This window comes from Bos indicus, chromosome 17, assembly GCF_029378745.1.
Source record: "Bos indicus isolate NIAB-ARS_2022 breed Sahiwal x Tharparkar chromosome 17, NIAB-ARS_B.indTharparkar_mat_pri_1.0, whole genome shotgun sequence".
NCBI lineage: Eukaryota > Metazoa > Chordata > Mammalia > Artiodactyla > Bovidae > Bos > Bos indicus.
Genome location: NC_091776.1, coordinates 68316828 through 68343941, shown reverse-complemented (window position 1 = coordinate 68343941; position 27114 = coordinate 68316828). Strand labels below are relative to the sequence as shown.

The 27114-nt window shown below is 47.4% G+C and overlaps 2 protein-coding genes across 2 annotated transcripts in view; one reads left to right on the top strand and one right to left on the bottom strand.

Annotated features, from left to right (window-relative positions):
• Window positions 1-15749, bottom strand: part of KREMEN1 (kringle containing transmembrane protein 1) — a 54381-nt gene extending 38632 nt beyond the window's left edge. The window contains exon 1 of the mRNA XM_070769787.1: window positions 15570-15749. Within this exon, the coding sequence (XP_070625888.1) occupies window positions 15570-15666 (97 nt within the window). The 5' untranslated portion in view covers window positions 15667-15749. The remainder of the gene's footprint in view (window positions 1-15569) is intronic.
• An 8131-nt stretch (window positions 15750-23880) lies between these two features.
• C17H22orf31 (chromosome 17 C22orf31 homolog) lies at window positions 23881-27028 on the top strand. Its single transcript, XM_070769782.1, has 3 exons — window positions 23881-24044; window positions 24703-25149; window positions 26462-27028. Exons 1-3 carry the CDS (start codon window positions 24042-24044, stop codon window positions 26888-26890), a joined length of 879 nt encoding a protein of 292 aa, XP_070625883.1. The 5' UTR covers window positions 23881-24041; the 3' UTR covers window positions 26891-27028.
• The last annotated feature ends 86 nt before the right edge of the window (window positions 27029-27114 follow it).

Here is a 27114-nt window from a genome sequence, read left to right as displayed (position 1 = left end):
GCGAACCCGTGAGACGTCGCCCCAGGCCCTCTCTCCACCGACCAAGCTCTCCCCTCGTCATTTGCTGTGCTCCAGCCACATTCTTCTGCTTTTAATTCTATAAACACACCATGCTATTTCCTGCCTGAAAAGTTCTTCCCCTAATACTTCCCATCACAGACTAAACATTATCTCCTCAGAAAACCCTTCCCCACCATCTCCACTGGTTTCTCTGCCGTTCATTTGTTTCCTTCGTAGCACTTATCATCACTAGGAATATATATGATCTGCTGGAGACAGAGGGAGACGTGTGTGTGTGTGTGTGTGCGTGTGTGTGTGCATGTGGGCTTGTCACACCAGAACCCTACCCAGTCTCAGGCTTAGAGCAGGACCTGGGAACCTATATTCCTAAAAATCTGCCCTAGTGATGATTCTAAGAACATCATGCCAATCTCTGCCAGTTACTAGAATCTTAATTTCTATGTGTTAGAAATCTTTTTCCCCTATCGAAAGTGACTGAGGAGGGGCTTGGGAGCCAGAAATGTGGGCTGACCAACGGAAAGCCTTAGCAGTAGACAGCAATCTGCAGGGCAGTGGGTCAGTGTTCCCTGATGACTTGATCTGAAGAAGAAGAACGTGGTGGCCATCCATACAAGGGCCAGCCCTCTGGAACGGGATGAGGTGGCATCTGAGAGATGGGATGGGTACAAGCAAGCCTGTTGGCTTTAGTCTGCTTCTCCCAGACCCAGTCTTGTTCTTAATTACACTAGGGAAACTGAGGCAGTGTTACCAGATTTGACAATTATTTTTTGAGCAGACTTGCCCAGTGCATGTCAATTGTGTGTGTGTGTGGCGGGGGGGTGGGGGTGGGGTGCAGGGGGACAAGAAAAACAAACGTGAACACCCTGGATTACAATTGTGTGCATCTTGATTTCATCAGAATACTAGGGTGGGTACTAGGACAAGAAGAGGAAGCAAACAGTAAATGACACAAGAAGGACTTTCTGGGTAGAGGGCATGGCAGGCACAGACCCGGAAAACTGCATAGACTCTTTGGGAAAGTGCAAGGCCGCTCCTCTGACCCAGCCAGAGTAGGGTGAGTATGCGGGGAAGGGTGGGTGGGACATGAAGAGGAGGGGCCAGGCAAGACCAGGATGTGTAAGGTCTTGAAGGCCACATAAGTTAGGTTTTTGCTTTTGTCCTAAGAATGAGAGGAAGTCATTGGAGGGCTTTGAGCAGAGAAGTGACGTGATCAGATTTATGCTTTAGCGGAATTGTAGCTGCCGGGAGGAGGAGGAGCTGTGAAGAGCGTGCCAAGCATGTGGCAAGGGGACCCTAGGTGGCTGTTGCAGATGATGGGCTGGAAAGAAGGGTGGCCTGGGCCAGGCTGGCAGCTGAAGAGTGGGAAGAAGTGGCTGGACTCTGGATGTATTTTGAAGGTAGAACCAAAGTATTTGCTGGGGGGCAGGGGTTTGATGAATACAGGGTCCCAGAGAAAGAGCAGTTGGCAACAACACCAAGGAGGTAGGCCTGGGCAGCTGGGTGAATGGTGCTGCCATGTACTACGATGGGGAGGACCCAAGAGGCACAGTATCTTGTGGGTGGAATCAAGGCTTTGGTTTTGGACAGGAAAACTGGATGGAGATAAGAGAGTAAGCAGATGGCTAGATGAGCCCAGGGTTGAGGAAAGAAGCCAAGGCCAGATCCAGAAGTGTGGAGGTAACGGCGCCTGTGTGGAGAGAGAGGACATCTGGGCCACGCCCTGGAGCCCTGCCACATTTCAGGCCTGGAAGAAGGGCCCAGCCATGATGGCTGACAAAGCGCAGTCTGGAAGGTGGGATCTTGAAGGGAGAAGGGGTTTTGAGAAGGAAGGGATCATAAGCTGTGAAAAGCCCTGCTTTATTTCCTGCCTGTCTTCTCTAGCTGGAGCCCACTCCATTCATCTCTGTTGGACCTTTCCTCTCTATCAGAGAACCCCAAGTCTTTTGTTTTGGGGGACTGAAGGAAAACAGCCCTTAAGTTAGACACAAGCCTGAAGCACTCGGGCTTAATTCTGCCTTTCTAAGCTGGCGACGCCTTATCTTTTTCTCCATCACCAAAATCCTTCAAAGTATGGCTTGTGGCATTTATTTTTTAAAAACTGGAGATGCACTTGTGATCAGAGGAGGATGCTGATGGGCACGGGCCTGTCCTGCTCTGGCTCTGACCTGGCTGCTGTACCGCCTTCACAGCCCATCCCTTCTACAACTCAAGTTTCTTCATCTCTGAAAAGAGGGCGGTCAGCGAGATCAGGAGTCCTAATCCTTTAATGTACACAGAGACCTCTTGGAGAACAGGATGAAAGACAGGGATCTGATTCCCCAGACAACCATCACATACACAACAGTTTACAGTTTCAGAAGTGCTCATGGAGCCCCTGAAGCCCTTCTATGCAGCTCTGACCACCTGAACAAGTGATACCTACAGAACAGACATACATGCACATGTAAACTTCCAGGACGAATGTTAATCTCCAGGGTTATGAAACAGTTTAAATCAAATACTTTTCTCACTTACTTTCTAGCAAGAAAAACTTCTAGCATGGAAAGAGCACGATACCGGCTGGAGTTAGAGCTCAGCTCTGTGGTTTACAAGCTGCAGGCATGCAGCTGAACTCTGAGCCTCAGTTTCTTCACTGGTACAAAGGGGGATTCGATTATTAATAGCTTGGGACAAATGGAAGAATCAGAGGAACTGCAAGTAAAGTGCCTAGTACACAGTAGGTGCCCCATAAATAATTATTATGTAAATAAACAGTGCATTACTATGTTACTAAACAGTGTAAAAAAATTAAACTTTATTATAACTTTGAAAGTACTGTAACAATCACAATCATGTAGTTTATCCCATAAAAATACATAGCTATAAAAGGCAATATGTCATGGATGGACAGGCACACCATTCTGCTATTTACAGTTCTGTTGACAGTTACCAGGCTACCATTCGGGTAGAAAAAAATATGTAATGTTTGAAAAAGAGGGGATATATGTACATGTATAGCTGATTCACTTTACTGTATAGCAGAAATTTTCAACACTGTAAAGCAACTATATTCCAATAAAATTTAATTTAAAAGAGATAAATAAAAGGAAAAAATATATATGGTTTGAACCCTATGTTGAATTCCAGCATTCAGTGGATAAAAGGTAAGGCGAAAAACATATATGCTTTTCTTAAAATTCCAACTGTGTGATGAAACATGCCTTTGTTTATATATGCTACTGAAATCACATAATTCAATATTTGTACTTATTATAAGTGAGGAAAACGCCAAGTTAAGATCTTGTTTCAGGCAATTTAACCCTTGATGGGTTGTGTATACACTGAATTTTTAAAGTTCATGTTTAAAACTGTAATGAGGTATTCTGTTAAAATAATTAAAACCTGACATATATGAGATAGTGGTGGGAAAGCAAAAGATATTCTACTCCTCAACAACATTTAATAAAGTTGAAGAATAAGCTCTCAATGAAGCTCCAAGTCATTCCTAACGACACTATTTCCCTGAACCATTCCTAACCACACTATTGAGAAATAGAAATTTTTTCTCATACTGAGTCTTGAATTTTCCTAGTTTTCTGGTAGCTAATTACTAGTTAGATCTCTGTTGATGTGATTTTTGTGAGAGTCACCGTTTTTAATCCATCAAAGTCGAGTTTCTGTTCCACACAGAACTATTCAGCATCTCTATTAATCCTATGTTGGAAGAATCTGGCTGATTTTAACCTAGTTTGAAATCAACACGAATCAACAAGCATTAAATTGAATTATGACATCTTAAAATAAGGCAGAAAATATTTTTCCGCAGGAATATCTTCTGTTCTTTTAAAAGGTATCTATTAAGTTTGGCAGGCAGGTAGATTATAGAAATACAAGGCTGAAGTGGAAAAAGCTCCTTTTAATACTTAGATGGCGACATAAGAGTGTCGTCAGATGTTTGCACAACACACCTGGTGCGTTTCCAGTACAGACTGGTGTCTGGTGGGAACTTGTGTGTAGGTCCTCAATGCCTGCGGTCCCTGACAAAATCATCTTTTGCCCTCAAGACACTCAAAGGCACTTCAGAAATGCTTATTTCAGTTACACGGAACCTGGAGGTCAAGAAGTGTGTGGCCCTGGGAAGTCAGTGGTTCTCAGCTTTTCTCACCCCAATGGGGCTGAGCCTGTGAGAAGAAAGTCTACATCTTTAACACCGACGGCTCCCCAAGGGCAGGGATTCCCATGATTACAAGAAGGCAAGTGATCTAGATCTTGATCTAGATCTAGATCCCCAGAGAGAGGCTAGTCTGTGGGGAAGGAGGAGGCCTTCTATATACATGGTGCATAGAGAATCACTTGCAGAAAGAGGAAATGACACGAAGTAAGTAGCTGACACTGCGAGGTTTAAAGAAATCACCTGGATTTGGGTCTCCACTTCTTCACTTGTGAAATGAGGGGATTGGAGCCAACGTCCCTTCACTCTAAACCCTAATCTCAGGATTCTAACAAAATAGGACAGAGATGCAAAAGTCTGAGGTAATGTGACAGGAAAGGCTTAATGACTAAAAGTCTCTTCCAAGCTTATAATGCTCTAATTCTGTTTCTCTAATGGAAGCAACGATTCTTCAGGAAAACAAAACAAAACAAAACAAAACTCACCTCCCATGTGGGCCCTGCCTCTGGAGAGGCTCTTAAGCGCTCTTTTTTGCTTAGAAGAAGCTACATCTTCAACATATATATGTCAAAGAAAAAAGAAAAAAAGGGGAAACTTCTAGGTGAGTACAGACTTAGGTTAATAGAGTCAGATCACCTAAATGCACCTTGTTTAGATCCTTGTTTGAACTGTAAAAAACACCCATGAGACAATCAGGAATATTTAAATACTGATTAATGGACTGGATATTTGATGATACTAAGAAATCATTGTTAAATTTTTTAGCTGTGACAATGGTAGTGGTACTGTTTTTGAAAAGGGTTCTTATCCTTTACAGATACATACTGAAATATTTACAGATGAGATGATATGATATCTGAGATTTGTTACAAAATAATCCAGTTGTAGGAATCAAAGGGATACAAATGAAATAATACTGGCCTTGGTTGACAATCATGGAAGCTGGGAGATAGATACATAATGACTTCCTTACACTCTATTTTTGTACATGTTCTAAATTTCCCATATTAAAAATTTTTGAAAGGACACCTTGAAAATACTAACATGTTGTTTTACAATTAATCTACCTTAGTTTCTTTTTCAAGAACTATGATCAAACTCAATCAACCATAAATTCACTCATCTAAAATCAAGACAGACACTCATGTACCATGTTCTTGGACTATGTATTCACAGTTCAACTGACCACAGGAAAAAGTAGTTCTGTACTTTTGCCCAAAGTAGAATTGCCCCAAAATAATCACTGTAATTATTTAAATTATCAGTAGCTTTTCTATTAAAATATCTTTCAGATCTTCCTTTTCATTCATAGGAACAGTGTGCTTAAAAACAGCATCCCGTACCTCTCAAAGTTATTTTAACTAAAGAATGCATACTTTTGGAAGAGGACCTGAGGTCTTCTATTTGAATCTCCAGCTTATTCATAACAGACGAATAAGTTGCTCAGTTGCTCAGTCTTTGCAACCCCGTGGACTCTAGCCCACCAGGCTCCTCTGTCCATGAAAATTTCCAGGCAATAATACTGGAGCAGGTTGCCATTTCCCACTCCAGGGGATCTTCCCAACCCATTAACAGATAAAATACTTGATTAAAAGACTGTTCTAAGAAACACTGAACCTATACTAAGCAACGGACCAGAGGTTTAAATTCAGAAGACCCATGAAAAAACTTCAGAGAGGGGTCCTTATTATTTGTTATGTAATAATTTGAAAAACAGATAACTATCAAAGCAGAGCAGGCCCTGAATGTAGGGCTGCTTGGGTTCCAGTCCCCAGTCTGGGTCTCATTTGGAATATGCTCTACTCTTACCCAGGGAGGGCCCACTGGACAGCATGCACGCCTGTCAGTGAAGCATGTGTTTTTGCCGGCAAGAGTCACTATGAACATGCAGTAGTGCTTGAGGAACTGACAGTCATTCTGTAGGATGTTATAAACAAATACGCTCATCAAATTGAAGACCAGGAGATAGCTTTTAAGAAAGAATGAGGGACTTCCTGGTGGTCCAGTGGTTAAGAATCTGCCTTGCAATACAGGGAATTGGGATTTGGTCTCTGGTCAGGGAAGTAAGATCCCATATGCCTCTGGGCAGTGTAACTCGCGTGCCACAACTAAGACCTGATGCAGCCGACAAAAAAAGGAAAAAGAATGACCACTCACCTACCAACATATACAGAAAGATTAGGCCAAGCTTCAGTGAAAGCATGAACTCGCTCAGAAGTCACTAGCTCAGCAGAACTCTAAGGAAAACATTTCATTAATTAACCGTGGACTTTTCTGCCAGTACCAGCAGGACATATTCTATCACAGCGTGGTGATGGCACCTCTCTCAGTGTAATGCTTGAGCATCAGTGAGTCTACTTAAATATTTACTTATGAATATCCTCTTCCATCTTGAAATAAAATTTCACACTAGAGTTTTCACGGAAGAAAATGGGAAGCATAATAAAATGTTTTCAAGTTCAAAGCCCACTTCTCTGATGGACAATAACTTAGTGGATCATAAGTCAACTGTAAAGCATCGGAACATAAGACAAATGTTGGAGAACTAACTGAAAACTCAGGGTCCAGAGGAGACAGCACTACACTCCTATGGAAACCACAGGCTCTAAAACAAGTCCCACAGCGCCTGCTGTCCCAGCTCTTCTAAGACTTGATCATCTTGAACTGTAATTGCTCCAGAAGCACCTGGCCCTGCTTCCACTAGCCCATAAGTTTCCTGAGCAGTTCACTCATCTCTGTGCTCTCAGCAACTACAGACCACACAGAACATGCCTGGCAAACATCTGATGAGTGAGGGAAGCAGGTGTATGGAGGGCTAGGCGGGGAACCCAAGACGGACATATTCAGAGAGCCCAGGTTTCCTTACCAGTTTGGGCCTCCACCCTGGCTGTCAGTGCTGTACTGTGAAACGACCCAGGAGAAGTTCCAAGAAAGTTTATGTAAATCAAAGTATTTAAAAATCAAATGCTTGCTATTTAAACCAAGGGAATCTGCTATTTAAATGGAATCCATGGTAGAATTGTTTGTAACAGGGAATGAGCAGCCCTCTTTGCAATGAATACACCTGTTTCTATTCTGAGTCTGCTTGCAACAGGAGACACCTGGCTCAAATCTACACCTCGCCTAACCATCACTTGAGCAACACTTTCACACTGTCTGAAGTTCTCGATCAGACTAAAAAGGAGATAAAATAAACTGATACAATCCGGCTTCTGGGCAAGTTTCATGAGTATTGCCTGTGCCCGATTTTTAATTTCAGACAGTGAGAAAGTTTCCCAATAATGGAATCCTGGAGGGCAGCCAATGCTCCATGGAAGCCAGGCTCTGGGCTATTCAGCTTCCCTTGGTTGATATGGAGTGGGCAAATAAATACAACAGCCCTTGAATGAGGAGCTAGCTGACTGCCAGGTAGACAGTGTATTTTAGGGGAGTGCGTGATCAGTTGTGTCTGACTCTTTGCGACCCCATGGACTGTAGCCCACCAGGCTCAGTATTCCAGGCAAGAACACTGGAGTGGGTTGCCATTTCCTACTCCAGGTGATCTTTCTGACCCAGGATTGAACCCACATCTCTTGAGTCTCCTGCACTGGCAGGCAGATTCTTTTCCCACTGAGCCACCTGGGAAGCCCCAGTGTATTTTTAGAGCACATCTTTAAATTCAAACCCAAAGCAATAAAGTTGTCGTTTTCTATGATTTGGCACAGGGACAAGTCCTAGTCAGAGATGCGGGGCATACAGTAGACATTTGATAACATTTGTTAGTCAGTTCCAAGATAAAGATATGACTCAAGAGACAAGTTTCAGAAATCCTGGCCATGGAGACTGCTTGAGGCAGAAGGAAAGTCTCAGTTCCGTTGTCACCTCCAGTCACTTAGAACAACGAGGACAGATGGTGGCCAACAGACTGATTTGTTGGTCAAAGGTTTAAAGTTTCAGGCAATGTTTCATGGATCAAGAATTTGGTTGCCAGATTTAGCAAACGGAAGTACAGAATGCCCAGTTAAATTGGAATTTCAGATAAACAACTAACGATTTTTTAAGATAAGTATTCCCAAATATTGCATGAGACAAAAAATTACTGTTTATCTGAAATTCAAATTTAATTGAGTGTCCTGTATTTAATCTGGCACTCTTACTCTAGAGAAAGTGGAAACATACGGTGACCCACAGACCTCCTTACTCCACTGAGACTTCTGAAGCCCTGTTCACAGAAATGCTTAAGGAGTTTAGATATGGATGAAGAATCTATTTTCTTAAGAGTGAAAAAAGATGTTGATCAGAGTCACCTACTCTGAGGCCCCAGAGAAGAGAAGGGCCAAAGAATTACATGATCAGGACAGGTTTCTCAATCTCGGCATGACTGACATTTCGGGTTGGATAATCCTGTAGAGGGGCGCTGTCCTGTGCGTTCCGGGACTGTCAGCAGCATCCCTGGCCTCTACCTGCTAGATGCCAGTAGTGCCCCCCTCCCCACCGCAAAAATGTCTCCAGATATTGTCAAATGTCCCTCGGGGGCACAAATCTCCTCTAGTTGAAACCACTGAATTAGAAGAAATGGTCAAATAAACAGAGAGTGTCATACTCATTAACCAGTGGTCACAGAACAAAAGATTCTTCTCGAGGGAGAAATTTTCAGCTCAGCCCGGGGGCCCCCTCAGGCCTGTAAGAAGGATGAGAGGACTAGTTATTTCAGCTAAGACGATCAGAAACCCTTCATTGGCCAGAAGCACTGGAGGAGAATCTTCGATGAGCCAAGCCGATGAAGTTCTGCAAGGCAGTGCACACATCACAAAGCAGGGAGACGCACCCAGCCTTTGAAGACGTTCCTTTTAAGTTAACCTCCCTTCCAACTAAACTTTTTCCAAATCTCTTCCTGCCATTTGGAAGCTGAGTGATTCTCAGCTGAAAAGGCCTGTATATACGAGGTGCAGATGGCAGCAGTTATGGCCCTCACCAGATGCTGCAGTCTCTAATTTGATTGAAAGGATATAATTAGACAACAGAAACACTTTAATGAAAGAGCAAAACATGGAGGGAGGGAAGGATTGAAGGCCCTTAACTGATGCCAAAACACCCACCAGTAATAGAGGCTTTGAGTCTGGGGAAAAGGAAGGGGAAAGCCCCTTAAAAGGACAGTCCCCATCCTGTTTATTTCCCCATAGACACAGGAATAGGGATTTTATTACTGTAGATTTCCACTGTATTTTATGTGGGAACAATCTGATTAAAACCAGAAGAAGTCTTCGGAAGAACATCAAAGAAAAACAAATATGGCTTCTGTGGTCATTATTAAAAATATTTTTACCAGTCCAATAATTTTCTTTGAAGATGAATTTTTATAGATTGAACAGCAGCAAGTAATTTATATACTGTGATGATACTGGTTAACAATCCCTACTGTTCTAGAATAGAACTACTTGGCCGCCATGTTTTCATCCAATGTCAGGACACCAAAGAACATGGACAGCCACTTAACGTTTGGAAGATATCAAGAAACTGGGGAGAGTTAGTCCTATAAGTCAACTCTACAACTGTTCTGAATCATCTTTAAAAGTTGCCTCTGCTGTTTTTATTATTTCCTAGCTTTCAAACTTTGAGTGTGAGTACACTGCTCTGGTTCTAACCAAGAATCTAACCAAACTGAAAGAAGTCCAGCCCTCAAAGTCTGAAGTTGCTAATGTGGTGTGACACTCTGGTTTGGAAGCCTCCTCAGCCCACTAGAAGTGGGACCCCGCCCTCGTGGAAAATTGAACAATAAAAGTTTAATGCTCTGGCTACTTGCCAGGGATTAAATCAGTGGTGAGAGAAACTAGAAGCTGGGCCCAGCAAAGGGGCAGCTCCGAGAGGGTACTGTTATAAGTAGGAGGGAGACGCAGCCTTGTGTAGGAGGTGGCCCGAAATCTTTTGTCTATAAAGTTCTTCCTAGTCCCCAACCTCATTCCTCTTCAAACTGGTGCAAGTCCAGGCGAGGGAGGTGTTTACCTAGAAAGTGGTTTAAAGGCAGGTGGGGAGTGGGAAGATTTCCATAGAGAAGAAAAAGGCAGGTTTCTGTGGAGTAGCCATTTTTGAAGAGGGACAACCTTCTGACATTTCTACAAGGGCTTCTTTGCTTTCTCTGTTCAATCTGAATCCAGGATAAGGTCCCAGAGGTGAGGTCTGGGGAAGAAGCACTGCTATCTTGAGAGGAAGACACTGAAGACAACAGAGAAAGGGGAAAAATACAGAGTGACGGCAGGCTCCTCTCCTAGACTCACGCTTCTGGGTTCCAGCTGGATTCTCAAGATCAAAATAACATGGGAGAATGTCAGTCAGAGTTCTCACCCATTCACCAGGAGTCAGCCAGCAACTAACCTGCCAGGTGACGACAGGGGGCTTGAGGAGACCTCACCTCAAAACCTGCACAGGTAGCTTGCTAAGGAACACATTAACTTCCTCCTGTTGTCCTTATTCAGGAGGCAAAAACCCAGACAAAAGCTGCAGATCCAAACTTCCGGCCTCTCCCAAGTGTTTTGCATTAACTGTTCCACAGTACAAATACAATCAACTTGGTATGTTTGTTTCATTTTGTTTTTTTCAAAAATGTTTTAAAATAATCAGCCACGCTAAACACATTGTTGTTTTTCTAAAGGCCACTTTATAAAAATGACGATAGAACCATGGAAATAAAACTCAACTGTTTAGGAAAATGATAGAAGTTTGTTTTCTCTTTTTTTTTTTCTGGCTTTTTTTTTTTTAATATCTCAGGGCTGGTGCCACCTGCTGCCTGGGCTTTCCTCTGAGAAACAGATCTCTCAACAGTTTGATCCAAGCAACATCTGCATAGCTGAACAAACCCTGGGCTGGTTCTGAGGCAGGCTCTATTTTCTTTATGTACTGCACACTGAACCACACTGAATTTCTTTTTAAAGCTTTTTTTTTTTTTTTAAAGTCTTAGTAAAGATCCAAATGTATGTGCATGAAACTTCCCTCTCGGACACATTATTTTTAATCGTGGTAAAATATACATAAAATTTACCTTTTCGACCATTTCTTAAAAGTCTTTTAAAGTCAGCTACCAGTAAAAGGTAAAAATTCATTCACCAAAATCATTTGCCTCCTTGTCACCTTTTCAGACCAGTGAACAGTGGGAAAAGAAAATCAATACACATGGACCTAGAGCAGGACTTGGTCAAGTACAGCCTGTAGGCCAACTCTGGCCCATTGCCTGTTTTTGTATGTCCTATGAGCTAAAATATGCTTTTTAAACTTTTAAATGGTTGAAAAAATTAAAACTTGTGACACGTAACAATTACATGAAATTCGAATGTGGGTGTCCATATGAGTTTTACTGGAAGACAGCTACTCTCATTCATTCACATTTTGTCTATGGCCTCTTTTGCCCTACAAAGCCAGAGTTGAGTAATTGCAGCAGACAGTACATTGCCCACAAAACCCCAATTATTTACTGTCTAGCCCTTTATAAAAAATGATTGCCGACACCTGATCTAGGCCTCAGATGGCATTATAGGCTTGAAAATTCTACACTAAAGATGATATATTGCCCATCACACCAAATCCCTAATCTGTACACTGTGAAGAAATTGAAAGCAATATATTTTACCTTCATCACTGATTGCCTTTGATCCAAATAACCTAAATCATAAGTAAGCATATCAAGAATATCTCTATTAAATGTACCGAGTTGCTGTTTCTTAGCAGTGAGCTTAAACTGAACTTCTTTTTGCTGTAAGATTTATAAAAGGTCTCATTACATATCTCAAACACTTAAATAGCTTTGTCAAGGAGTGAGAAGTTTTCACAAAAAGATGAGAGTTCTTTGATGCCCGGTCAGTTCTGACCATTTCCCTGTCTCTTAAAACTAAAAGCATAAAAGAAACTGGCATGCACGTTGGTCCCCCTCACTCCTCTCAGCCCTTCTGTTCGTTCATGCTAAGTCCCTTCAATCATGTCCGATTCTTTGCCACCCCATGGGCTGGCTGTAGCCCACCAAGCTCCTCTGTCCATGGGATTCTCCAGGCAAGAATACTGCAGTGAGGTGCCATTTCCTCCTCCAGGGGATCTTCCCAACCCAGGGATTGAACTCGTGTCTCTGGCATTGGGAGGCAGGTTTTTTGCAGGTAATCCTATTAACCCTAATGGAGTCCCCACAAGGGACAAAGCTCTGTACACTATGAAGTTCTTACTGTTAACTGAACTCACAGGTTTTAGGGCAAGACACATTACTGTCTAATGGGACAAATTCTAGATGAGGAGCTAGAGGAGAGTGAATATCAACTATAAAACGATGCTCATGGCAAATGTTACCAGAGTTGAGACACTGCTGACGCACACCCAGCAGGCCCTAAATATGGTGAAACACTGATGGTGAAGGTGAAACACTGAAGGTATTTGCCTTCAGTGGAAAACTCAGAGCTAAAGTCTACCCAGCCTTCTCTTCCTACCTCTTGGCTGTCCCCTGCAGGTTAGTAAATTCCAGATGGGAGTCCACGTCAGAGAGTCCATGGCCCTGGCTGCCTTTCTCCTTGAAGAGGGAGTCTAGATTCCACCACTAACCTCTACATCCCTCCTTATCTGTTATGAAGGAAGAGAGAGGATCTCAAAGGATGAAGAGAAGGGAGATCATTTGGGGTTGGCTATACACTGTAATTAGAAGTATCACTGATAGGGAATGAGCTAACTGTTTTCATAAAGTCAGCATTCAAAAATGCAAACCACCAGTAATTTAAATATTACAAAATTATGCAGAATGTAAGTATTGAAATAATTTTTTCCATCCACAAAATTTTAGAGAAAATTACAGTATCAAAAATATGAAATGGCAAACCTGACATATCTTCAGAGTAAAACATGTTTTTTATTGGAATGGATTTTTAAAAACTAGTGGGTAGGCTCTAGACAGGATGTGATGGTGAAGAAAAACCATGTGTTATCTCCCTTAAATTGCTCTGGAACTAAAGAGGAAAAGTCACAAAGGCACTGATGTATTATATCAAGATGGTAGGGAAAGAAGCTGATGAGGCTCACTGAATTGGGAAGATGGGCCTTATCACAAATCATTTCATAATGGTTATTTATTTGTCTCTACCCCAGACCCACTCTTCCCAGGTGGCTCAGTGTAAAGAATCCACCTGCCAATGCAGGAGACTTAGGAGATTTGAGTTTGATCCCTGGGTCAGGAAGACCCCCTGGAGGAGGAAGTGGCAACCCACTCCAGTATTCTTGTCTGGAAAATCCCATGGACAGAGGAGCCTGGCGGGCTATAGTCCATAGGGTTGCAGGACTTAAGGACTAAGCAAGCATGCAGGCACACACAAACCCCAGACCCTGCAATAAAAGCACACCGAGGTTTGAGGTTCACGTGACATAAGGGCTGCTGCACTTGACCCTTTCTACTGAAGCAAAGGTGCCTGAGGAGGGTGCCACCTTCCAACAAGCATAAGCACACAGCAGGCTCCCTGAACACTTTTCAGAGCTATTACTTTGCCCTTTCCAGGAGAGGAACCAGTTTATTTCCACCCGTACCTCTCTCCATAGAGGACATTAAATCCTGACCACAGAGATGGCAAAGTGGAGCTAAGGGGTTACTAGGTTACAGTTATGTTGACATATCCTGGCTCTCAGAAAGTTCCTCCGTCATTCCTCACATACGGTAAACAGTACAAGTGATCAAACTTTTGCAGAAGTTTTTGTGGATGTCCCCTTAAGAGGCCACTGATCACTCAGAAACCCCTTCCTGAGCCTAAGCTTTACAGCACTTGGAGAGCCCCCTTCTACCTCTCTCTCTAAAGCCAAGCCTTGCCTTTTACGGGGTTTAATCAGATTGGAAGCTCAGAGCATTCCCAGCGCAAAGGAGGTGTCCAGCACTTGGCAAACTGTGAAGCACTATAAAAAGAATTCTTAAATGTGTTCAGTGACTGCCTGCTGTGGGTGGATGTGTTACCTGCAGTATATCCTTTAATCTTCACAACAACCAGCAAGGGAATTGCCATCATCCCTCCTTTACAGATGAGGAAACTGAGGCTCAGAGAGGCACAGCCCAAAGTCAGGCAGTAAGTGACAACATTAAACTTGATCTTTATCAGGAAACCAAGCTGGCAAGTAAACAAAGCAACCCAGAGTTTTCTTTCAGCAGCAAAATCCTGTCTCTCCAACATCACAGTCTGCGACTTTGGGTGGAGAGCCCAGAGGCTTGAGTTTTCCCACTCAGGCAAATCTGTAATGCACTTTTCCCACCCCTTTCCCTCACGTCCAATTCCCCACACTTGAACAACCTGCTGAGGAAGGTACCTGGGCCAGACAACGCCCTCTTGCCTGCTCTTCAACTTGGGAGAGTTCTGCTGCAAGGAAGGGTGTGAGGGCAAGCTAAGCAAGTTCCAGCTTCCATCCTGGTCTAGGGCCCCATGTGGGGAAAACCTGGCCTTGACCTTGGCCTGGGGAGCGGGTGACCCTGTTTAAAGTGTGGAGATACTCACGAGAAACGGGGGCTCTGCGTTGCACTGGCACGATGAGCACACTAAACTCTAGGGGAGACGTTTGCCATCACCCCCTTCCTTTCTTCCTCTCCCCACGCTGGACCTGCACCTGAGTCCCGGGGAAGTTCAAAGTGGGCCCCGGGGGCAGGGGGTAAGCGGACGTGCAGGCAGGGCAGAGCCGGTCGTCTCGGGACCCAGATCCGCCTCTACTAGTAGGGCAGGCAGGTCAACTCGACTCCTCACGAGGCGCAGATTACAGAGCTGGGCTAGCAGGGCGCAGACCCGGGCAGAGGGGCCAGGCGCCGGCTCTCGTCGCCTCTCGGCACCCGTTGAGGAGCCGGGAGGCGCGGGGCCCGCGGACGTGGGAGGGAAAGGGGCCGGGGGGCGTCGCTGTGGGGCTGGCGGAGGGCGTCCTGGCCCGGGGTGTCGCTGAGGGGTTTGGGGTGGGGGCGGGGCAGCGTCCCCAAGCGGGGCGAGTCGCCCCAGGGGACTGGGCTGGGGGTGCGAGGTCCAGAGAGGGGAGACCTCCCGGCCCGGGGGCGCGTCGCTGAGGAGCCTGAGGGCGTCTCGGGTCCTGAGAGGGGAGACCTCCCGGCCCGGGGCGGGGGCGTCGCTGAGGAGCCTGAGGAAGGGTCTGAGGCACTGAGGCAGAGAGGGCGCCGGCCGGGGGCGTCTCGGGTCCTGAGGAGCAGGGCCGCCTCGTCCGAGGGGCGTCGCAGAGGAGCCTGAGGAAAGGGTCTGAGGTACTGAGGCAGAGAGGGCGCCGGCCGGGGGCGTCGCGGAGGGGCCTGAGGAGAAGGGCCGCCTAGTCCGAGGGGCGTCGCTGAAGGGCTGGAAAAGGAGCCCCACCAAGCAGGGGCGAGGGAGTTGGCTCCCCGGGCGGGCTCAGCGAGGGACAGGCGGCGGCGGGGGGCTCGCTCACTCACCGGGTCCGGGGCCAAGGCCGGGGCTGGGCGCGGGCCGGGCGGCCAGCGTGAGCGCGGCGGCGGAGAGCAGGGCGAGGCGGGCGGCGGGCGGCGCCATGGGCCGTCAGTGCGGGGCCCCGGGGCGCGGCCCGGGGGAGAGGGGGCAGCGCAGGGAGCCGGGGGCGGCCATGGGAGCGGGACGCTGGGCTTGAGCGTGGCCCCGCCCCGGCCTCCCGGCCGCCCCGCCCCGGCCCGCCCTCCCCAGCGCAGCCACCACCCCGGCAGCCCCGGGACCGCCCGGCTCAGCCGCGAGGCCCGAGGGGCGGAGCCGACGGCGCCCGCCCGCGCCTGCCACTCACGCGCCAGGACCCGCCCACATCCCCCCCGACTGCACCTGGCCCCGCCCACCGGCGGAGCATTCACTTGGAAGATTCGAGGGGCGGGACCTACAGGTAAGGGGCGGGGCTTGGGGCACCGCCTCCGAGTCCCCGAGTGGAGGTTTGACCCGGCTGGACCGGGCCGGGCGCCCAATGACCCCTGCTCCACCCTCACTCGGGTCGCGACCCACACGCGGGCTCAACCGCAGCCGTAAAAATCAAAACAGCACTTTGCAAACCAATTTTCTCTGCTTGGCTCATCGCAGCGGTTTTAAAAAGGGTGCTCTGGAGTCAGCCTGACCGGATTCATATCCCACTTGATCACCTGTAAGATCTTGAGAGTGAAAGTCGCTCAGTCGTGTCCGACTCTTTGCAACCCCATAGACTATACAGTCCATGGAACTCTCCAGGCCAGAATACTGGAAGTGGGTAGCCGTTCCCTTCTCCAGGGGATCTTCCCAACGCAAGGGATCGAACCCAGGTCTCCCGCATTGCAGGCGGATTCTTTACCAGCTGAGCCACCCGGGAAAGGAAAAATAGCTGTCTTATTTCAACTTCTTCATCGGTTAAACGGGGGCGTTGATAACAATTACTCCCAAAGCGGTGGTACTAACGAGAAAATGCGTGGAAACTTATACACACACATAGTAGGAGCCTAGAAAATGCTGAGTTCCTTTCACCATGCCGATTCTTGCAGGCACAAAAGAGGCAGCATACTGACCCCTGGTTCCGAATCCTAAAACACATCTTTTGTCAACTAGGGTAAGTAAGTTCCCTGCTCTTAGTCATCTGCAAAATAGAAATAATAAAAGGCCCTCACAAAATTAGGTTAGATTCCATAGAAACAAGTGAAGCTCCCGACCCAGAAGTGGGTGGGGCGACGGTGCTTTCTCAGACACTTGGATCCCGGGCGCAAAGAGCGCGTGGCGGCTCTCGGCCCCCGTGTGGCCGGCCCATTGCTCCTCACTCTCCGGCAAGGTCTTCCCTGCCCGCCCCAGGGTCTGTGGTAGGCCCTTCTCCTACCCCGCACTTCCCTAGGCAGAAATTTTCCTCCGGCTCCCGCCGAAAGCGCCGCGGCAACGCCCCGCAGGGCAGGTCCGGGCGATGCGCCGGGAGTTTTTAAGTCCCTGGTACCAGACTTGCAAGTGCGGGCCTGCGCCCGGCGCGGCGGCGGAAACCGCCCTCTCATGCAGACTCGCAGCGCCCTGAGCGGAGCTGGGCTCTCCCCGGCCCTCAGCCTCCCCGGCGGGCCTTAGGGACACCGTCCCCTGCGCCCCCTAACCCCCCGGGGGCCGTCCCCTCGCCTGCCACTTCGCCCCCAACCATTCCTCCCACCCCGTCCCAGCTGCTTCCAGAGGCGCCCCAAAGGCGCACCTACCTCCCACGAGGCCTCTGGGCTCCCTCCTTCTCCACCCACACGACCCAGCACCCTGACAAGAGTCATCTTGTTCAGTCATTGTTTTCCCTGTGTCATTCCCGAGGTGGAGACTCCTCTGGGCTCCTTGGAGCAGGGGGCCGCCCCTCTCCCAGGTTCCCGGAGACACTCCCTCCACGTCCCACCTGGTATCTTGCACTTAACTTACCCTCTGTCTTCTGCACCATTTCCGGTCCTTCCCCACCTCCAAAATTGCCTCCTGTAACACAACCTGGGAATCCTTCACCTCTGAACGTGCACCCTCCCAAGCAGGAGCCGCTTGAAGGAGAACAAAATGGGGGAGATTCAGGTAGAATGATCAGCACAAAGTGAGTACTTAGGAAAGGGGATCCTTCCTTCCTTCAACAAATGCTAAGTGAGGAGTCTGTCAAAAGCACCAAGATAAGAACTTACAGTCTGAACTGACACTCATACAGAGGGGAGAGGCTGGGAGAGAACCAACAAGAAAATAATGTGATTTTCGGAGATCACCAAGTAGGACAAAGACAAGAAAATGATGATATTGACAGAGGATGCTCTGTGGCATGTTTTAAACAGTCCGCTAGGGGATGGTTTTAGCAAAGCAGAACACAGCTCTCTATAGTTTATGAGGTCCTTTCACATCTCATCCTAGTTTCAGAAGAGGAAATAAGAAGGGCAGACAGGGGTTTCAAAATCAGGTTTATTTGGCCAAATCTGGGGATTTATGCCTCATGGTAGTAGTTCCCATCTGTCTTACTGTCCTGCAGAAAGGCACCCCTGCTGACTGGATGTGCCAGTCTGCTCTCTTGGCCTTGTGTAACCAGAATGGGCTACAGTGAGAGATGAAAATGTGGGGTCCCTTTCTTCAAAACGAAGAATTTCCAGACAGCAACAATAGAACATTAAACCAAGCCTGGGGTCCTCCTAAGCTTGAAGGCCTGTGTCATCAACTGCACACAGCCCTGGAATGTTGCAAGCCCCAGAAAGCTGGCTTGTACAACAGAACTGAGAAATAATGTGCAAGCCCCTGCCCCCACTGGCTGCCATGAGAAACATCTCTCTAGCTGTCCCCAGGCTTCCCTCCCCTCTTTTCCAGCGTAAAGCCCAGCACAGGTGATGGAAACAGCACACAGAGACTAAAAATACAGCCAAGCAGGTCTAGGTCAGGTCACGTAAGGGCTCAAGGTCTTTGCTCAATTATGTGGTCCGGGCCCTGGCAAGGAGCTGCCTGAGATATTCATTTCAGTGCTTCACATGCCTCAGTCCTTAAGCAGCTTTATTTCATGGAAAGAGTGAGGACATTGATCGTAGCCCCTGGGCCTCCAGGAAGAGGCTGGTGTCTGTCTGCTGGCTCTGCAGTCAGGCCCTTGGATTCCTCCTGAGGGCAGCAGGAAAAATCTGAGTGATCTCAGCTGGTGGAGTTTGGGGGATCCTGGTATCTTTGAAACTCCAGCTGGGATGATTTCTGCTCAAAGGGCAGTCATGCTGTGGAGAGAGCATGAGATGAGAAGTCTGGTTATAATAACAAGAATAGCAGGCGTTCACTGAGGATTTTACTGAGCTCTCAGCAGGGTACAGGGTTTGTCATCATATTGCATGTATGACAGTCACCCTACAAGGGAGGCACCCTTACCAGCCCCCTCATACACAGATGGTTAATGGCTTGCCCAAAGATCCCCTAGTGCGGAGCTGGGCTTTGACCCCAGTGGGACTTCAAGACCACACACCTCATCACCCATTGTGGTGAACTGCCTTCTTGGCTTTGTGGCTTCTAGCAACCAGTGCTCCCTGCGTGGTCCAGGGCTGGGATTAGGGTGAGGTGAGTGAGGCATTGGCTTTAAGCACAAGGGCCCCCAAACCCAGGTGGTGCTAGTGGTGAAGAACCTGGCTGCCAGTGCAGGAGACATAAGAGATGCGGGTTCGATCCCTGGGTCAGGAAGATCCCCTGGAGAAGGGCATGGCAATCCACTCCAGTATTCTTGCCTGGAGAATCCCATGGACAGAGGAGCCTGGTGGGCTATGATCTGGTGCTGCTGCTGCTGCTGCTGCTAAGCCGCTTCATTTGTGTCCAACTCTGTGCGACCCCATAGACGGCAGCCCACCAGGCTCCCCCGTCCCTGGGATTCTCCAGGCAAGAACACTGGAGTGGGTTGCCATTTCCTTCTCCAATGCATGAAAGTGAAAAGTGAAAGTGAAGTTGCTCAGTCGTGTCTGACTCCTAGCTACCCCATGGACTGCAGCCTACCAGGCTCCTCCGCCCATGGGATTTTCCAGGCAAGAGTACTGGAGTGGGGTGCCATTGCCTTCTCCAGGGCTACGATCTACAGGGTTGCAAACAGTCAGACACAACTGAAGCGATTCAGCTCCAAACTCAGTAATTAAGATAAATATTTAATCAAGTTTAAAATATATTAAATATATTTAATGGACTGTGTTTTTGAAAATTATTTTATCTTTGGCCTTGCTGGGTCTTTGTTGCTGCAGAGACTTTTCTCTAGTTGTGGAGACTGGGGCCACTCTCTAATTGCAGTGTGTGGGCTGCTCACTGCTGAGGCTTCTCTTCTTGTGGAGAACAGGCTCTAGGGCTCATGGGCTTCAGTTGTTGCGGTTCCCAGGCTCTAGAGCAAGGACTCAGTAGTTGTAGCGCACAGGCTTTATTGCTCCTAGACATGTGGGATCTTCCTGGATCAGTGAGTGAACACTTGTCTCCTGCATTGGCAGGCGATTCTTTACCACTAAGCCACCAGGGAAGCCCTGGACTGTGTTTTTATGTACTTTTTAAATTAAAAAAAAAAAAATTTCTTGGCTGTGCCGTGTTGCGTGTGGGATCTTAGTTTCCCCAATCAGGGATTGAACCTGTATCCCCTACATTGAAAGCACAGTCTTAACCAGTAGACTGCCAGGGAAGTCCCAGTGGATTACATTTAAATGCAATATTTTTAAAAACTCTAAATGAATGCCCAAAAAACTCATGAACAGAATCTTAAATTTTTAAATAAAATCAGGATCTCGATTCCTGATTTTCCTTTAGTCTCAGACTCATCTCAGCACAATACTGTTACTGACCCTGTCTCCTAGCTTCTGAGTCAGGCAACTAGTGATGGAGAAGAGATGCAGTAGTTTGTCTTTTCTGACAGAGGTGAAGCGAGAAAAAGAATTTGGTTTTGAACATAATGAGTTAGAGATGTCTGTGGGGCATCTGGTGGCCATGTCTGAGAACCCAGAGCCAGGTCAGAAGGGGTTAGCAGGGTAGGCAGGACACCCTCATATCACATACTTGGCCATGAGAGGTGTGTGTACGGCACATGTGGTCTAAATCACTGGTCCTCTGAGTTTGCATCACGGCTCAGGAATCTACAAATTCTCTCATCCAGAGTTTCTCTCTTCTTTCCTAAAACTTCTGCATCACGAACTTCGATGTGTTCCCCTATGGGTGTGGAAGTTTACTTGCTTGGGTGTTAAAAACATCTTCTGTGGAAATTAAAAACAACTAAATTCCATTAGAATTTGAGGATGGGGCATGAAGGAGGACGAGGAGAATTCATATGAATTGGCTCAATTTCCTCTTTATTCACCAACCCTCCAGAAAGAGAATAGGAGCTAAGAAAAACTACAGAGAAGAAGAGGGGTAGTAAAGGAGAAAAAGAAAGAAGAAAGATTAATAGAGCTAAAAATACAGTGAGGAGAGCCTGGCTAAACCTCAGAGAAGGGCAGATGTGTTTGCAAATAGAAGTGGTGATTTAGATATGTCAGGAAGAAGAACTCCAAAGGATGGGTGGAAAGTAAGAGTTATTTAGACTTAGCTCAGCACAGTAAAAAAGGTTCATTGGCCAATCAAACTGAGGGACATCTTTCTGCAACACGGAAGCCCTACGGCCTCAACCCCAAGTTCTCTGGACCAAGGGTTGGCACCAATGATGGAAACTTTTGCCATGGTTTCAGGACCCTGGAACAAATGCAGTCTTTCCATCCTGATTTCATACTTCTGAACAACCTTCAATGGAACAACCTCTGTTAAAGACTACTTTGTTTAATGTATCCTCATATACCCACTTCCCTGTGCACCTAACACAGCAGGGGACATTCGAGACAACTTCTAAAACCAGGGGGAGAAACTTCCCTGGTGGTCCAGTGGCTAAGACCCCGCACTCCCAATGCAGGGGGCCTGGGTTCAATCCCTGGTCAGAGGACTAGATCCAACACGCCGCAGCTGAAGATTGCATGTGGCACAATGCAGACTGAAGATCCCGTTTGCAGCAATGAAGGCTGTGGGCAGCCAAATAAATAAGTTTGTTTGTTTTTAAAGAAGACCGTTGGTACCATTTTGTGAGATGATGTTGGTAAAGAGTCTAGAACCATGCTTTGGACTACAGTGAGCATTCAATCAAAACAGGTTTTACAGAAATAGGAGCAATCAGTTCAGTTCAGTTGCTCAGTCGTGTCTGACTCTTTGAGACCCCATGAATTGCAGCACGCCAGGCTTCCCTGTCCATCACCAACTCATGAGTTCACTCAAACTCATGTCCGTCAAGTCAGTGATGCCATCCAGCCATCTCATCCTCTGTGGTCCCCTTCTCCTCCTACCCCCAATCCCTCCCAGCATCAGAGTCTTTTCCAATGAGTCAACTCTTCACATGAGGTAGCCAAAGTATTGGAGTTTCAGCTTTAGCATCAGTCCTTCCAATGAACACCTAGGACTGGTCTCCTTTAGGATGGACTGGTTGGATCTCCTTGCAGTCCAAGGGACTCTCAAGAGTCTTCTCCAACACTACAGTTCAAAAGCATCAATTCTTCAGCACTCAGCTTTCTTCACAGTCCAACTCTCACATCCATACATGACCACTGGAAAAACCATAGTCTTGACTAGATGGACCTTTGTTGGCAAAGTAATGTCTCTGCTTTTGAATATGCTATCTAGGTTGGTCATAAGTTTCCTTCCAAGGAGTAAGTGTCTTTTAATTTCATGGCTGCAATCACCATCTGCAGTGATTTTGGAGCCCCCCAAAATAAAGTCTGACGCTGTTTCCACTGTTTCCCCTTTTATTTCCCATGAAGTGATGGGACCAGATGCCATGATCTTAGTTTTCTGAATGTTGAGCTTTAAGCCAACTTTTTCACTCTCCTCTTTCACTTTCATCAAGAGGCTTTTTAGTTCTATAGCACACGTCAAATTACTCTGAATTATTGGTAAACAACATGAGGATTACTTTTGGGGCAGTGTCACCTGAAGAAGACAGAATTTAACAGAGCTTGAAGAGTATGTATCAGCTGCCATCAGTGTGAAGAGCTCTGTGCTAGAAAGAGATTCTGAGTGCTCTGAGAGGCAGAGCAGTGTTGCTCAGTGATTGAGTCAAAGGCCCAGAAAAGTAAATACATTTGAGTGTTTGGAACGAGGTGGTGAGGAAAAGTCAACCTCAAGACGGGAAAGGAGCGAAGGGAAACAGAGACGCGGTTTCCTGTGTCTTGCCTTCCTGTTCCCACAATGCAGAATAAAGGCAGATCGTAGCCCCAGAGCCAGGTCGCACTTCTCCGGGGCTCACCAACTTTGAAAGGATGCCTGCCTGACCAACCTCCAGACGTTCGCAAACCCTTCCCAGAGACAAACCCTTTCTGATGCCCTGCTCTAAAACTGACCCACCTCTCAGGAGGTGAGGCCGAGGCTCCGCCACTGAATGGGCCCCATTGTCCTCCTGAGCCTCTGTGGGTCCAGATGCTGGCGGCCTGGAGGTGGTTCCATGGCGGCCTGCGGTGCAGTCTGCCTGCAACTTTGATTCACTCTGGGGACAAAAACAAAAACAAACAAACAAACAAAAATCAAACAGGCAACACATGTGATTCCAGGAACTCCTGCCAGACTCAGGCTCTGTTTTTCCATCATTTCGCTCTCCTCCTCCCCCTGGGGAGGGAGCCTCCTTTGGCATTCTGCACATGAAATGTCAAAACCCCCAACAGGGGGAGCACCTGATAAGGAGCTCAGCATTGCCCAAGAGTTCCCAGGAAGAGGCGTCTTTGTTCTTGTTTCAAGCCCTTGACACTGCTAACAGCTCTAATTACTGCATTTGCCATGGGATGTAAAATAAAACCACATTCCAGAAACCATGTAGTCTCCCCGGGAGAGACACGCGGGCAGAGGTAGGTGCCCAGGGCTGCAGGAACGTGTTCTTTCATTTCTGGTCCCTAACCTTGGCAGCCGTTCTGAGAACGTAACAGTACCTTCTTTATGTGCACGGAGAAGGGCCCTTGTGCACAGGTAAAGATACATCTCTCTACCTGTACCCACAAACCTGGTCTGCATATTTGAGTATGCTGCGTGCAGAGGGTGCTTCTTAAGAATGTCAGGACCTTCAAAATTCACCCGAGCCATTTTGGGGGAGAAGAGGGCTAGAGAAGTTCCTGAGGCTGTAAGCACAAGAAAATAGAACTTCTTCCAACATAAATCAACTATAAAAATCTGATGATGTAACACCCACCCACACCCACATCACAAACCAAAGTGACATCACAAATACTAGAGATAATGGTTCAAAACTGCCTGTATGAGAGCCAAAATCTAAACAAACAGCAGTTTGCCCATGCATGACTGAGGCAGAGAAAGACAGGTGATAGAAATATTAAAACAAAGCAAAACAAAACAAAAAACAAGAGAGAAAAAGGGAAAAGAAAATACACATTTCTTCCCCCTACTAAGCTAGCTAAAATAAAGTTTAAGGCAACTGAAATATGGTAAGGTGATTTTATTTTATTATAGATGACATTTCTTAGAAAGCCAGGTCTCTTTTAAGTGTGTGATTCTAATCTCTCCAAATTGTTCTCTTGTTCTTGGCTGGTCCTGGGGAATGGAGGCCAGCATCATTTACATTGTGCTTTTGCCTTTAGAGACCCCAGAGTATATTTCCCTGCTTAGCAGCTTTTCTTGGCTCATGGCAGTCTGGTTAGAAACGATTTCAGAACTTGGCGGGATTTTTACCTGCTGTCATTTCTGGGTTGCAGCAGAGTTGAGAACTGGCTACAGCTCTATAGGCAGCTCAAGTGATCCTGTCTCCCATTCCTCTCCCACTGTGGTTTCCCTTAGCTTTCCAGGAGACAGAAATTGCTTTTAATTCCTTATAAATGCTCCCCAACCCTCCCTCCACTTCCAGTGCAAGCATGCTATGTTTGAGAAACTGACCATCACTGTGACGTTGTGAAATTACTATTGCTTTCCTACTTGGTACAAAAGGCTTTGGTGAGCAGGAGAGAGGATATGTAGAAAGGTTTCTAAGAGTTTTTGGGGAAGGAATGGTCTTTAAAAAGATGTTAGTACTTTACCTCCAAAATAGACCTTCTAGTCTCAGCTTGAGAATTGGTCTTTTTTATTCCTCTTTCCCCCTTATGATTCTAGCATCCAATCTATGTGAGACGAGACCCCAGCATTCCTGCCTATGGACTCCGGCAGTCTATCTTACTGAACACCAGGCTCCAGGACTGCTATGTGGACTCGCCAGCTCTCACCAACATCTGGACAACCAGAACGTGTGCTGAGCCGAACACCACTGCCCCCACACCAGGTCCCACCTCTTCTTGGGAAGTTGTAAAGGAGCCAGTAATTGCCAGTTCCTTCTCCCTGGTGAAACTGGTGCTCAGGCGACAGCTGAAGGAGAAATGCTGCCCAGTGCCACGCAAGTTTGGAGACGCAAAACCCTCCAAGAGATTAAAGCCCAGGGACGATGCAACAATGAAAACCACCCAGCAGGGCGGAACAAGAAACTCCATCAGTTGCAAGAGCAAGCAGCCAGCAGGGCAGCGGCCAGGCTCGCTCAGGCGCAGGAAGCCTGCAGGAGGTGTCGAGGTAGGAGAGGGCCGGTGGTGGAGGAAATATGACAGAGTGGGAAGAGGGAAAGGTGAGCTAGGGATTCCCATGAAGAAGAGGAAATCCTGAAGTTAAAGATGGCATGCGGGGGCCGGGGGGAGTTAGGATGGGGGTGGGGGGGGTGATATAGCAGAGAGAATACAAGATCCGGGGTCATGCCTGTGTATCCTCTGCCCAGCTCGAGAGGAGGACAAAGTGGTTTTCAGAAGCAGAGACAAAAGGAACTTGATGTGAAGGGAAAATGAAGATGAGAAAGGCTCAGAGACACACGCCTGAACCCCAGAGCTGAGCCACAGATCTAGCTATAAATCTGAACATGGAGAGCTTGGCATCCAGAGGCCTGACAGGAGTCCAGCTCTGTTACTCCATGGTGGCCAGCAGAGCTCAGGAGGCCACTGTGCGGGAACCTGCTCCATAGCACAGGGAGCTCAGCTTGGTGCTCCGTGATGACCTAGAGGGGTGGGATGGCAGCGGGGGTGGGGATGAGGTGGGAGGGAGGTCCAAGAGGGAGGGGATGAATGTGTGCATATATATCTGATCGACTTCATTGTACAGCAGAGACCCATAAAACATTGTAAAGCAATTATGAAGAAAGTGAAAGTGTTAGTCACTCACTCATATCAGACTCTTTGCGACCCCTTGGACTGTAGCCCACCAGGCTCCCTGTCCTTGGGATTCTCCAGGCAAGCATACTGGAGTGGGTTGCCATTCCCTTCTCCAGGGGATCTTCCCGACCCAGGGATCAAACTCAGGTCTCCTGCATTGCAGGCAGATTCTTTACTGAGCCACCAGGAAAGCGGGGTAATTATATTCTAATTAAAAAAAGAATGCCTCCTGGAGCTAGTCACTCAGGGTTCTGATCCCAAATCTGACTGTAATTGGCTTTTGTCATCTATAAAACGGGGAGTGACAGCCCTTCCTTCATAGGGTTTCAAGAGAATGAAATGAGTTAGTACACGCAAACAGTTTTCGAGCCGAGGCTGGCGCTGAGTAGATGCTTGGGGTCCTGTGTGGCACTCTGTAGGTGACAGCCGTGGCCCACCCAATGGCTGCGTGGCCTTGGGCAAACCCATTCCCAGATCCTTGCCTTTAGAGCCGTCTCCCGCTGACCTTCCAGTGTTGTGGCAAATCGCTCGCAGAGGCGTCCCTGAAGGAATTCAGTAAACTAGAACATGCTAGACAAATGTTGGTTGTGGCTGTAACCAAGACTCGGGGACACAAATCCCAGATAATTATTCTGAGCTCCCTTCTCAAGTTTTAGCTTTGACTTCTCTGCTTTCTTCCTGGCTAGAGTAAAGAGAGTTCAAAGGAGAAAAAAGCGACGGTCTGCCAAGATCTTGAGAGCAGATATGCTGAACATGTGGCTGCCACCCAAGCGCTACCCCGGGACATGGGGACAGCGTCCTGGAAGGGCCGAGCCTCGCTTCCCGAAACCAGGAAGAGGCAGCAGTTGTCCGAGGACGCATTAGTCATCCACGGCCTCCCCACTGAGAGCTACCGGGCTCTGTACCATTCTGTGGTAGAGCCCATGCTGTGGAATCCTTCTGGGACCCCCAAGAGGTACAGCCTGGAGCTGGGCAAGGCCATCAAACAAAAGCTCTGGGGGGCTCTGTGCAGACAGGCTGCCGCCCCCGAAGACGCTCAGAAGGACCCGCTGCCAGGCACGAAGCAGCCGGAAGACCACGAGGAGCCTGTTGAGGAGGCTGTACCCAAGAAATAGCTCAAGAGGGAGAAATAGGAACTAGAGCTCACAGGATTAGGATGTTCTCTGCTGGATGTCTGAAAAATAAACACCACTTTGCACCTTCCACACGATCTCAGCGCTTTACAAATCAGTGACTACCTTCCCCGGGGCAGGGGTAAACAAGCCCGGATGGGTAGGAGATTCACTTTAGACGCAGGGCCCCCTCTCCACCTTCAGGGTTTGGTCATTCCCAGGCTGGA

Bases quoted from the DNA above. Each gene is read 5' to 3' on its own strand.
- C17H22orf31 (XM_070769782.1), top strand. The intron at 25,150-26,461 runs GTAGGAGAGGGC...CTTCCTGGCTAG, and splicing joins AGCCTGCAGGAGGTGTCGAG to AGTAAAGAGAGTTCAAAGGA.